The following is a 12,381-nucleotide window of genomic DNA, read 5'->3' as shown; positions in this document are numbered from 1 at the left end:
TTACCCCTTAGACGAGCCTCAAATAAATTGGAAATAAAAATACCATTCTTGTTTTGCCTTCATTTTGCTACATGAAAGGAGAGAAAAACATAAGCACCATCGGTGTAGCCGTCCTAAAATGACTCTTTAGAGGAGTGATTTCCTGCTACTTACCCTGCTCTTTTTCCTTCACCTTCTGAACCTCTCATTCTGGCTCTCTCAAAGAGATTTAGGGGAACAAAAAAAGATCGAAGGCAGAGATTCCCAAGAAAAAGTGTAGGACCTAAATCTGTCCAGAATATCTGGAGGAGAAGTGGTGTGGAGGAACACCATGATCCCAATCCTCATCTTACTCACAAACAGTAGAGCTGAGCTGTCTATGCCCCCTATCTTCCTCCTGACCCGCTTCCCTCGGATGGAGTTGTCTTTGCCATGGAAAAGCATCCTCTGTCGTAGCATGCACTGCTCTGCAGTCTGTGCGTGTGACATGCTGTGTTGCCATACTGTGTCCTCTTCCTAACCCTGTTGTCAGACCATTCTTTGGATCAAAACCCTTTGGGTCCCATTTTAGCTTTCTCATCATGGCATCTGCCATGGTGAGGATGCTCTGCCCACATGAGGGCCGGGTTCCTTCCCTGTAAACACATGCAGTAGTGTCAGAGGTGCCCGATATAGGTGTGCCTCCCTCCTGAGACCATCCACAGTGCTGCTTTAGGAAAACAGAACCAACCTGACTCTTGATATTTCAGACATTTCACCTGAAATACTTAGGGGAAAACGTATTGACTAGTCATGCCGTTAATCAAATGGTGGAATGTCATTCATTCCTTGGCTGTTGATTCTAAAGCGACTCCCCACCCCCACAATTTGTCTTGTCAGTATTTCGCAATTTTGAAACCAAAGGTTAGCCACGGAACATGGTATTTATTTCATGATGTATTTCCATTCAGGAACCCAGTGGTAATCACACACCTCCTCAGTTGTCTCCATCACTTAGCCAAAGCACTTACACCACTGGTGGCTCCCTAGACGTTCCTCACATTATCATGCAGGGCGATGCAAGGAGGAGAAGAAATGAAAACTACTTTGATGATATTCCCCGATCAAAACTGGAGAGGCAGATGGCTCAGGTAAGGTGTTATAAGCCTTTGTGATGTCTTTTTCATCCATATCAGGTAATGCCTTTTAATACTGAACAGTAGCTCACAAAATGGATGCTTACTGTCCGTGCCTACCTAGAATTTATACCATTTAATGCCCCGCCTTTCATTCCTTGCTCGTCTTAACTAGACTGAGACAGAAATTTCTGGGAATGGAATGTGTACACATGTCCTTGTCATGCATTCCTGCTGAAGAAATTATGTCTGATCTCATTGCACCCAGAAAGTCTTTGCCCTAAAGGGAATAATATTGTGTCAAAGTCAAATCATAATGAAAATGAATAATAAAAGTCTAGATTACAAAATGCAAATTGGTTGGATAACGAGGCAGAAGTTTCGGGGTGAGGATTAACCCCGTGTGATGTTGTTAATTTCCTCCCAAGTCTATACATTCATACAGAAATGCTCTACTGGGACTAGTTGCAATATCTCATTGTCACCTTGAATAGTTGAAAATAACAATGCTTTCTGACACAAATAATTGAAAAGAGAGATCTGTCACGTTCAGACCTTTCCATGTTTTTGGATGTTATGTCTAGCCTATCCTTGGATTGCTGCTTAGAAACTTGAGTCAGCCTTAACCAAAGAGTAGTGCTGTTCTTAATGCACATTCAGGTGGGCAGCTGGCTCCACATTTCGCCCTGAGAGGCAAAACTATGGATTTCTTGCCAACTATTGGCAGAATCAACTCTTTTCATCCTCATTCTAAGTTCAGACAGATGTGCAGGAGTCTTCTCTTTGCCTCCCACACCTAAGATGGGAATCTTGAGGTGAAAATTTAACTGTAATTGCTTTGCCTTGGTTGTTAAATATCTTTCTCAACTGTTTAGTGAGATTTTGTTTTTAAAGCCTCTGGTAAACATTCTATGCTGCAGCTCATGAAAGATAAATGTGAAGAGAATGTTCTGGAAACCATGGCTATTCTGCCTGCAAATGCCTTGGGGAGAGTAGGCCTGGGATACTGTGTCTTCTTTCAGCTCCTTTAATTTTGAATTGTTCTCTGGGTTCTTTGTGCAGGAAATGGCAATGTTGGGATTATGGAGAATCATTTATTGAAAGGGGATGGAAAATATGGGAGAAATAAGAAAATAATAATTTTCTCTTTCTCTGTTGCTAGGTATTGTCTTTTAATTTTTATTACTGTTTTCACTGGTGTTCTTTTAAAGAGGGCATCTGAAAGATTTTTTCCCCCAGACTTTTTATTTATTTCCTGTTACTTATTATATTTTCAAATCACATAGGTGGTTAAATTTCTCTAATGACAGCATTTCAGATATGTAGTTTGTTTTAACCTTGAACCATGTAGTCTTTATGTATTAATATGACCTGGGTCTTTTCTGAGCCTGTTTCTTCCCTGGGTAAGGGAAGATAGTTCTTTAATGAGCATTAGCTATTATTGACTTGTGTCAACCTCAGTATAACAGAATCACTTCTCTCAGCGGCTTATATAATTTATGAAATTTCTCTATATAGTGCAGTTTTTTTTTTAAAGAGGAGTTACCCTTCCACCTATGTATAAACACTCAGAGGTGACCTAGCAAGACTGCACCCTTACATTCTGCCTGAGGTTCACAAGCAGGGGCAGGAGTACCAAATAGCACACATTTTTTAACCGGTTGCTCCAATCAGAAATGCATCCCTTACAAGAATTGTCTTGCATTGAGAAAATGGAATGGACTTTTATCTGGCCAGGTGAGAAAAGCCCAAAAGCAGAAAGTAGAGTGAGACAAGCAGGGATGTGGTGAATCAGAGACCTGTAGATGCACGCATTCCCCTCACATGGGCTGCTAACAATGATCGAGTGACTGCTAGAGACACAGGCTCCATCAGCAACCGGGAGCTTGTTAGAAGCTCTCTAAAAGCCTGCTGTTCAATACAGCACTTCTGCTGCAGGGAAAATAGGGGATGACACCACAGGAATCTGATCAATAAGAAAAAGAGATTCTGGAACTTCAGCTCTTTAGGTGGTGTTAATTGCAATTTTGAGCATGATCCCTAGTCTGGCAAGGCCAAAATCCATGGAGCAATGAATGCATGCCTCTTAAAACTGGTGCTTTAAACCTGTCAAAGTATGAAATACTCTGCCATTTTGTTGTTGAATAATTCAATTGATGTGACTTTTCCACCACTCAACCATTCAGTTGATGTTTGTTTTTTCTTTTCTTTTTTTAAATTTATTTTATTGCATTTTAGGTTTTGGGGTACATGTGAAGAACATGCAAGATTGTTGCATAGGTGCACACATGGCAGTGTGATTTGCTGCCTTCTGTTTTACCTTATTTTTGGTCATTTGCTGTAATACTTTTTGTAATTTATTTACTTTTTAGAAAACTTGTCGTATCTCCCTAGACCATATTTTTTCCCCTGAAGTTACGTATTTAGGCAATCAAGTTGGCTCTTCCTAAAGACTTGAATTAGCAATTAAAATTATTGCAAGCAAGTAGCTTGCAACCTGGAGCGCCCTCCTTCCAACCTGGAGCTCCATTCCTCCAGTTCTTTCCCAAGGGGTTTCTCCCAAGAAACTTATTGTAGCTTGGTTAATGCTTGCCTAACCAGTCCGTTTCCCACTTAGATGCAAAGTTGAGCTTCAGGCTTTCTTTCCTACCTACCAAAAGAAAGGAGACTTCAGTTTAGAGAAAATCACCAGGACATATTTATGTTCTTAGAAACCCCTCTGCTTCAAGTTTAGCTGAGCCACTGCTAGAGTGATTTGGAATTCTAGCCCTAGGCCAGAAACCTTAAGTTCTTGGTGGCTGCAATAATTTATAGGAGTTTTGCCTTCTTGAGGTCTGCTCACCAGATGTTTGGAGGTGCTTTGCTTAACTTGGAAAACCAATGCTTAAAATTAAATTGAGATAAATTTAATGTCCATTTTACCTGTTAAATTTGTTAGCAGATATTTAAAATAAAACACTAGAATAGTGTTTAATTGCTAGTTTTTAATTTGAAACAATATTTCTTGGGATACAGGGGATTTGCAAACATTGTTTGCTATTATTCTAATATAAGCAATATTCTGGCATCAAATTATTTTAAATGAATATGTGAGAAACAAAATTGAGTTCAGCATGAACTGAATGTAATGATATAAATACATCTGAATTATGGGTTTCCTATCATGCTGAAAACATAGCTTCTCTAGCTTGTAATTCTAAACTGGACTCATTAGCCCAAAAGTTCTGAAACACTCCACCATTTCCATACCCCTAATAAATAGATGTTGCATTCACATTTGTATAATTATACCTTAATATGCATAGTGCTTTTAAATTCTCAGAGTACTTTGACATCTGTTATCTCATTTTAGCACAAACAAGGTGTCCTACACACTATTAATGTGCATACAGCACATGGCATATCGGCTTTTAATTCTGAGTTATGTAGAAATGAGACAGTAAATGGAAAATATATCAGGAGGAGGAAAATATTTTTAGTATTTAGGACCTAATTGCAATCTTCCAAAGTTTTCTTGAATGATATTTAGAAGTCTAAGTAACCTTAAAATAATGAGAGGGATGGAATGAATACAGTTAGGGCCACATTCTCCAAACTCATGCAAAAGAAAAAAGAGTTTCTAAATCCCAAAAATTACAACCATTTATAAGAGGCTTCCATTTACAGAAATACATATGAGAAAATGAAATACTTGTATTTTCACAAAACAAAGACTTCTCAACAGTAAAAGAAATGCATATCTTTGCATAAACTTTAACTTAAATATTAGTGAGAATAGTGTGTAATATAAAGTCTTTATGTTTTGAATGCACTTATCTAAATTTTTAAAAAAAGCATTATCTGGGGCACTAAAAACACTTTTTCTAAATTATTAGAAAATCAATTCAGGTGTAAGCTTAATATTTCTCAATATAAATAGTATTAATAAGTACAACTAGATCAATTTCTTCCCTATTGAAAGCATTTTGTATATTACATTTTAGTTCTTCCAATGTTCGTTGTTTTGATATTACTAAAGAAAGGGTGGCAGAAGCTGAGCCGTACAGAAGCACTGCTCTAGCCAGGTCGTGCCTGGGATTGCACATGCAGTATCTTATTTAATCCTCACGAGAGCCTGTGTTCACATGAGGAAGCCAAGCAAGGTGAGTGCTTGGCCTCACAGCTGGTAAATGGCAGAGCTGGGACTCAAGCCCTGGCCTGCCTAACCCTGTCCTTGTTCCTTTATAGTCCCCGATGCCCTGTGCCTTCCTCTGTATTAAAATGGTATAAAATATTTAAAAACAGTTCAACAAATACTAATTTCCCATGTGCTGTAATAGATTCCATTTATGTGGACACTGCAAGCAGAAGATAAAATCACTAGAAGTTTAGTGGAAACTGATTGAATCAGCTCATGGTTAACACCATGAAATCCTTAAATGCAAAACTACGTTGGTTATTTGTTGATCCTTCAGCAGAGACTCTGCACAGTGTGGCAGAACTCTGCCCATCTCCCATGTATGTGAAAAACTTCATAAGTAGGTGGTGGGTTAACTCTGCATGCCGACAAGTTCTTGCTGGTGGTGTTTCTCCCAATAGTGGATGCTGTTTCCTTAGTGGCTTCTTCAGTTGGAATTCTGATTTGGTTTCTTTCTGGCTGTGTGACCTGGACCAAGTTATGTGGTGACTCTGAACTTGAGTTTTGTTTTGTTTTGTTTTTTGTCTTTAAAATGTGGATAATGTCTGCTGCTCAGGCGTACATGTATCAAATAATTTATATGAAAGCATATTCTAAACTGTAAAGCATTGTATAGACAAATATGACTCAGTTCAGACACATCACCTGTCAGTCCCTAATTCAAAGATCCCTGCTCATTGTAGGCCAATTGATGACAGAGAGTTGAAGGCAAGTGCTCAGGTGGTTGTAGCATTCTAGAAAGACCATCTTTTGTTCCAGTGTTACCCATACTTAGCATGTATATTGAGAATGAAATTTGAATTTTTCTTTTTTATTATTTTAATTGTGTAAACACATCATCTGCCAAGGAGCATATATCGATACAGAGGGATCTGTGTAGAATGATCTGAATGCCAGGGAAAGCAGAGGATGGATGCCATCTTTCTCTGCCAATTCACGTTACAAAAGTTGTAACAAAAAATATCATATGGTAATAACAGGTTATTATTGTAACATTGTTAGATAAAGTATCAAGGAGAGGGCTTTTTTCTTTAAATGAAAGTTGGAACTTTATTGAAATGTATTGTGCACAGAACTGTTAGCTAAAAAAGCATGGATATCCCAGAAAGCCATGAGGCAAACACTTTGCCATGTCTGGGAAAGAAGTAGGACAGTAATTTCTCCTTTTATATATTTTCCTGAGAGAGTAGGCCTGTTGTTCCTAGAAATTCTACCCACTGCTCTGACATTATTGGAATCAGTTTTCAGAAAATAGCACAACTACGTTGAAATGAACAGCATTTTAGAAAGTGGCTTTGTTGGCCAGGTGCAGTGGCGCATGCCTATAATCCTAGCACTTTGGGAGGCCAAGGTGGGCCGTTTTGGGAGGCTAAAGTGGGCAGATCACTTGAGGCCAGGAGTTCAAGACCAACCTGGCCAACATGGCAAAATCTCGTCCCAGCTAAAGATGCAAAAGTTAGCCGGGTATGATGGAGGATGCCTGTAGTCCCAGCTGAGACAGGAGAGCTGAGACAGGAGAATTGCTTGAACCCTGGAGGCAGAGGTTTCAGTGAGCTGAGATGGTGCCACTGAACTCCAGTCTGGGCGACAGAGGGAGACTCTGTCTCAAATAAAAAAAAAAGAAGTTTTTTTCCCCAAACTAAACAAGTTTTTCTATTACTGTGTCACATCAGATTTTTTTTAATGTCTATAAGTTAATGCCTAGTTTTTAATCTAGATTTTCATCACAGAACCACTATTCAGAAAGGCTTAGCTTGTCCATGATTTCAACATTCCCTTCCGTGATGGTCCAAAGAGCAACTCTTATTACTTAAGCACAGACAGATCATACATAACCAAAAAAAGAAGGTCAGGAATGCACTCAGTAAGTTCTTCCATCAGGAGCTTCCAGTTTGACAGCTTGTCAAGTTGACAAGCTGACACCCTAGCCTCAGAGATCATTTGGAATGTTGATGATATCTATGCCCTATTTCAAGCCAAGAACTCTAGACCAATAGCCAGCAAAAGTAGAAAACAGTGCTTCCATACTTGGAATTTAAACCTGATGTATTATATACCTTTTTTAATTAATGTGGTCAGTTAATTTTCTTTTAGCAAATACACCCTGCTCTATCTGAGACAACTTTGGAGCTAGAAATTCCAGTATGATTAGTGTCTTTTGGGTAACACTAATGTTAATATGATTAGTGTCTTGTATATACTTCAGTCATAAAAAATAATAATTCAGTCATTTAAAAAAATAAGAAGTGGCAGAATGACTCAGATGGATTCTTTTTTAGGCTTTGATACTCATCTTACAGGTCTGGATTATTTTCTTCCCTGTCAAGTTCATGAAGAAGGCAAATTAGGCTGTGCATGGTGGCTCACACCTGTAATCCCAGCACTTTGGGAGGCTGAGGTGGGCGGATCACGATGTCAGGAGTTCAAGACCAGCCTGGCCAACACGGTGAAACCCCATCTCTACTAAAAATACAAAAACAAAAAAAAATTAGTTGGGTATGGTGGTGCGCACCTGTAGTCCCAGCTACTGGGGAGGCTGAGGCAGAAGAATTGCTTGAACCCGGGAGGCGGAGGTTGTAGTAAGCTGAGGTCTAACACCACTGCACTCCAGCCTGGGTGGCAGAATGGGACTCTTGTCTCAAAAAAAAAAAAAAAAAAGAAGAAGAAGGCACATTAGCCAGAGTTGATTCTGATAGACTGCAGTAAGCTCTAAACACCTCCAGTCATTTTGCTAGAGAAGCTCTAATGTCTCCACCTTCCCTCCATGCGCTGATGCTTAACCAAGGGTACTGTTTCCAATTAAAACCAGACCATGTATTTAAAGAAAAAGAAAATATCAATAGAAAATACTCTGTTTTCCAAAAAAAAACTGAATAAAATATCTGACAATATATAAAAACCCCATTTCAGTGGAATTGACCTTGTGATATTTAGTAGTGCCTTAGGCTTGTTGACATTGAACAGCTTGTTCACAAAGAGGCCCAGCAGGTTATTTTTCCACTTGTTAAATTTTCAGAATGTTTCTTATTACATGCAGACCAGTTCTTGGCTCCACAGGTCAGTTTTGGCCGTTATAATCTGCCCTTGCTAAATTTTCAAGGGTAGGAGAATTCTCTGATTCTTATTCTCCTTCTTCCCTTTCTTTTTCCAGTGGTAAATAATAAAAAGAAGGTTTTTAAACACCTAGTGGAAATAGGGCTGTTCGTGCAGCCCTGTCTCAGTTAATTCTGTTTGTATAGGCCTAAAGTAATTTATCAGCAAGGACTCTTCTGGGTGCATGTAAATAACAAGAAATCCAACTCAAGGTGGCTTAAGCAGAAAAGGGCAGGAGTCCTGGATTCAGGTGCTGTTTTGCTGCATTGTTCTCTGGCTCTCCATCTCTTGGCTCTGCTGTCCTCTGTGTTGGCTCTTTACCCAAATAGCCTTCCTCTACATGTGGAGAGTTTCAAGCCAAATTGCTATTGAACTCGAAGTTACAAGAAAGAGAAACTATCTTTCCTGGAGTGTCAAAATAAAGGTCCCAGGCCTGGCATGGTGGCTCATGCCTGTAATCTCATCAATTTGGGAGGCTGAGGCCAGTGGATCACTTAAGGCCAGGAGCTCAAGACCAGCCTGGGCAACATAGCAAAAGCCCGTCTCTACTGAAAATACAAAGGCTAGCCGGGTATGGTGGCAGCGCCTGTAATCCCACCTACTTAGGAGGCTGAGGCATGAGAATTGCTTGAACCCAGGAGACAGAGGTTGTAGTGAGCAGAGATTACACCACTGCACTCCAGCCTGGGAGACAGAGCAAGAGTCGGTCTCAAAAAAGAAAAAGTCCCAGTATTATGTTCCATCAGTTCAAGTCAGCCTAGTTTGGATCAAGTGTCCTCCCCTGAGCTACTCACTGTGTGTGTGTGGGGGGGGGGGGGGGGAAGAGAGAGAGAGAGAGATTAATTAGCAAGACAGAGGTCCCACACCAAGGGTGGTTTTAGCTCCATCTCCTGTGGACAGGCAGGCCACTGCTACCAGGAAAAAAAAGCTGGTTTCTAAGCAGGCAGAAATGGCAATAGTGGGCGCCTGAATAAATTCACTCTGACTTTCAAATTCTGAGATTGTCTGATGGAAAATTCCTATATCAGATGAGTATTGATTTCATTTTTTCATACTTAATTTGATGAGCTTTGTTAGAATGCCAGATTTGGAGAAATGAGATCAGGGTGAAAAATCCCATCTCTGATATCAATTACCTCTGTAACGTGCTCTTAGCTGCAAAGAGCCTTAGTTTTCTCTTCCTAGAGTGAGGTTAATGCCCACCTCACATCATTGTTGTGAGGCACAAATAAAATGGTATTTTTCAAAGTATTTTACCAACTATGAAACTATACGTTTGGGTTCTTTTAGAAATTATTGTTATTATTTTGAGATAACCTCTAGTTTTCTTCTACATTATGCTTTTCAACTGCATCTGAGAGTAAATGCATTTTAAAGTGAATCTCATATTTAGCTACATCTTACAAAACTGTTTCTGTTTTCCAGCTTGTAAGCCCAAACTAATACCTCTTCACTGACATGGACACGGTAGTTTTTATGAATGCAAACACTGTTCAGGAAGCTCCTATTCATGTTATAACCTAGTTAACACTGGTGCTCTTCAGAAAAAGAATTATGGATGATATCCATACTTTAAAACTTTTAAAAAATTAAAGGACATTTATGAGTTGGCATATTTCAAAATATTTAACGATATTTCATTTTTAAATGTTTGCTTCTTTTTTGGTAAAGTGTATGTTGGCTATGGGGGTAATGCCTAACTCTTCCATAGTCACGTTTTAATTCCTCTAAAATAAGCCATCTGTAAATACTCTTGACCAAATTATTTTATGTAAGGGTATCGGCATTATAAAGCCCCAGGGTTCTACGATATATCAGATTGGACACAAATTGGGATGGTCTCCAGTTTTTTTAGGGAAATACACTGCCTGGAACAAGAGAATACAGTCTGTCTAGCTTAGACCTGGTGGTTGATCATCATCATCGTCATAGCCAGCACTGATTAGTAAAACTGAGTAAGGAGGAAATTGAGGCAGGGAGCATTTATGTGGCTTGCCCACTGCCACAAAAATTGCAAGGTATAGAACCAGGATTCCAATGCAGGCAGTCCAACTTCACAGGTGTCATGTGAACCACAGTGTTGATGAACCCCCCATATTGTCTCTGCAAACTGGGCACTAGCAGACATGACACATTCTAGAAATTCCAAAGCTCCAAATGCTCCCAATGCAGTGTTTTGAAAAATTCTATTAAGAATATCTAATACCAAGAAAAAAAAAGAATATCTAATACCTTGTGTAAATGCAGCTTCAGTAGACAATTAAACCTCTAAAGCAGCATGGATAAACATTGTATTTGAAGAAAATCCTTTGCTCCTGCCATCCAAATTTTCATTCTTTACAAACCAGAGATAGTAAACAGTTGCTTCATGTAAATCATTGTGAAATGATGTGACCTCCTTTCTGTATGGGTCATGAGTTTTGAATGCGGGATCACAAAATTCATAACTTGCTTTTCTCTATATGCATGAATAGCTAGAAGCTTCTTCTGTGCGATCAGAAGAATGCAGAACCAAGAATACAGATGACCAACTGTACCGTTAAAGAAAAGCAGAAACTTTTAGGATGAGAAGGGGCCAGAAAATGTATGTAGTCCCATCTCTTCACTGATGCAGGCACCCATTCTAATAGATCCTTATAGGTAGTCAAAAGTTTCCACCGAAACTTGTCACTGGAAAGCTGGCCCACTCTTTGTGAGGCAGCCCCATGATTGGAAAAGTTCTAGTTGATGTAACTTCTGCCTTATATTGAATTGAAATAAGCCTCCCTATAACTCCTACATAGTTCATGATATCTTCTGAAACAGCGAAGAATACATCTGCTCCCTTTTTCTGGGAAGAGTTTTTTTTAAGACTGAAGACAATTTGATACCTTCCCCTCATTATACTAAATGTCTCCAGCACCTTGCCAATCTCATGTGATAAGGGGGGATGTGGGCCACACAGCATCCTGGCTCCCCAGCTCTGGACAGATCAACATTAACATATCATTCATTCTTACTGAGCCTTTCTTCATGAAAATTTCCCAGGCTTTATCAATAGCCATGAACTATACCTCTTTTCCTGGCAGCACTGGATTTACCTTGTCCTTTTCCAGATAAAGCAGTTTTATCAGGTTACTCATCCAATAATCCTAGTCTATCAAGACCTTTCTAAGACTTGGTTGTCACTTAGTATATCAGTGACCCTTTTCAACTATGTAATGTGTTCGTTTTAAGAAACTTTCCCTAAAACAACAAACCTTTGAAGTCGTTCACCAATGTATTAAGTGAAGTGTCGAATAAAGTAGAACTGACAAAAAAAAAACAACTCTGTAGCTTTCTGCTAGAGACCTCTGAGCTTGGCATCAGTCAAGAGGATAATTCAACTGCACTTTGTTTTTTCATATTTTTCACAAGGATAAAATGAGAAATGGTGGGGTCTCAATAAACATCATTGAGTAAATGACTGTGCCCAATACATCTTTTCTATCAGAAGCAGGAAAGAAACATTCAACCTCCAGTTAATAAATGAATTTAAGTAAAGAAAATGTCAACCTCAGTTTGCAAGAAAGGAACATAATGTATATTTTAAAGAGATGTTACAAAGAACAACATTACTTTGCAAAATGTGGGGGGTTTTTTCAGCCATTCATGTTACGATAAAAAGCTGATCACTGCTTTTCTGAATTAGTTATTAATGTTCTGCTTTTTAGTGGTCCTGAAAAACGTTTGATAGCATCAAAGACTTTGAGGTAGCACAAGTAAATCAGCCCATATTGCTGTAAACAGCATGATCCCAATTGACTTAAATTTCCTGCAACATCCCTAGAACCTGGGGAGCTGTACAGTGAGAGCTGGATTGTACAGGCGGTGCTCATTGTTTTTTCTCTGCTCTATACTTTTCTTGTGAAGAGATTTTATAAACAATTTTGTAATGCCATTTAGGGCTACAACTGTCATATTAGGGAACACAGGTTATATATTATCTCTAAAAATGAATAACAGGAATATCATAAGCCTATAGTTCTGTCCTACATT

The 12,381-nt window shown here is 39.0% G+C and overlaps 1 protein-coding gene across 37 annotated transcripts in view; it reads left to right on the top strand.

Annotated features, from left to right (window-relative positions):
* The window catches only part of ANKS1B (ankyrin repeat and sterile alpha motif domain containing 1B), a 1,267,908-nt gene that overhangs the window by 1,169,574 nt on the left and 85,953 nt on the right, over window positions 1-12,381 (top strand). For 30 of the 37 annotated variants that reach the window (XM_017511056.2, XM_017511003.2, XM_037734071.1 and 27 more), the window contains one exon: window positions 930-1,109. The exons of the other annotated variants lie outside the window; for them this stretch is intronic. In XM_017511056.2, the coding sequence (XP_017366545.1) occupies window positions 930-1,109 (180 nt within the window). The remainder of the gene's footprint in view (window positions 1-929; window positions 1,110-12,381) is intronic. 37 annotated transcript variants of the gene reach the window in all.

This window comes from Cebus imitator, unplaced genomic scaffold (assembly GCF_001604975.1).
Source record: "Cebus imitator isolate Cc_AM_T3 unplaced genomic scaffold, Cebus_imitator-1.0 Scaffold18, whole genome shotgun sequence".
In the NCBI taxonomy this organism is placed as follows: Eukaryota; Metazoa; Chordata; class Mammalia; order Primates; family Cebidae; genus Cebus; species Cebus imitator.
The sequence above is the reverse complement of the archived record's forward strand: the minus strand, read 5'-3'. Positions and strand labels throughout refer to the sequence as shown.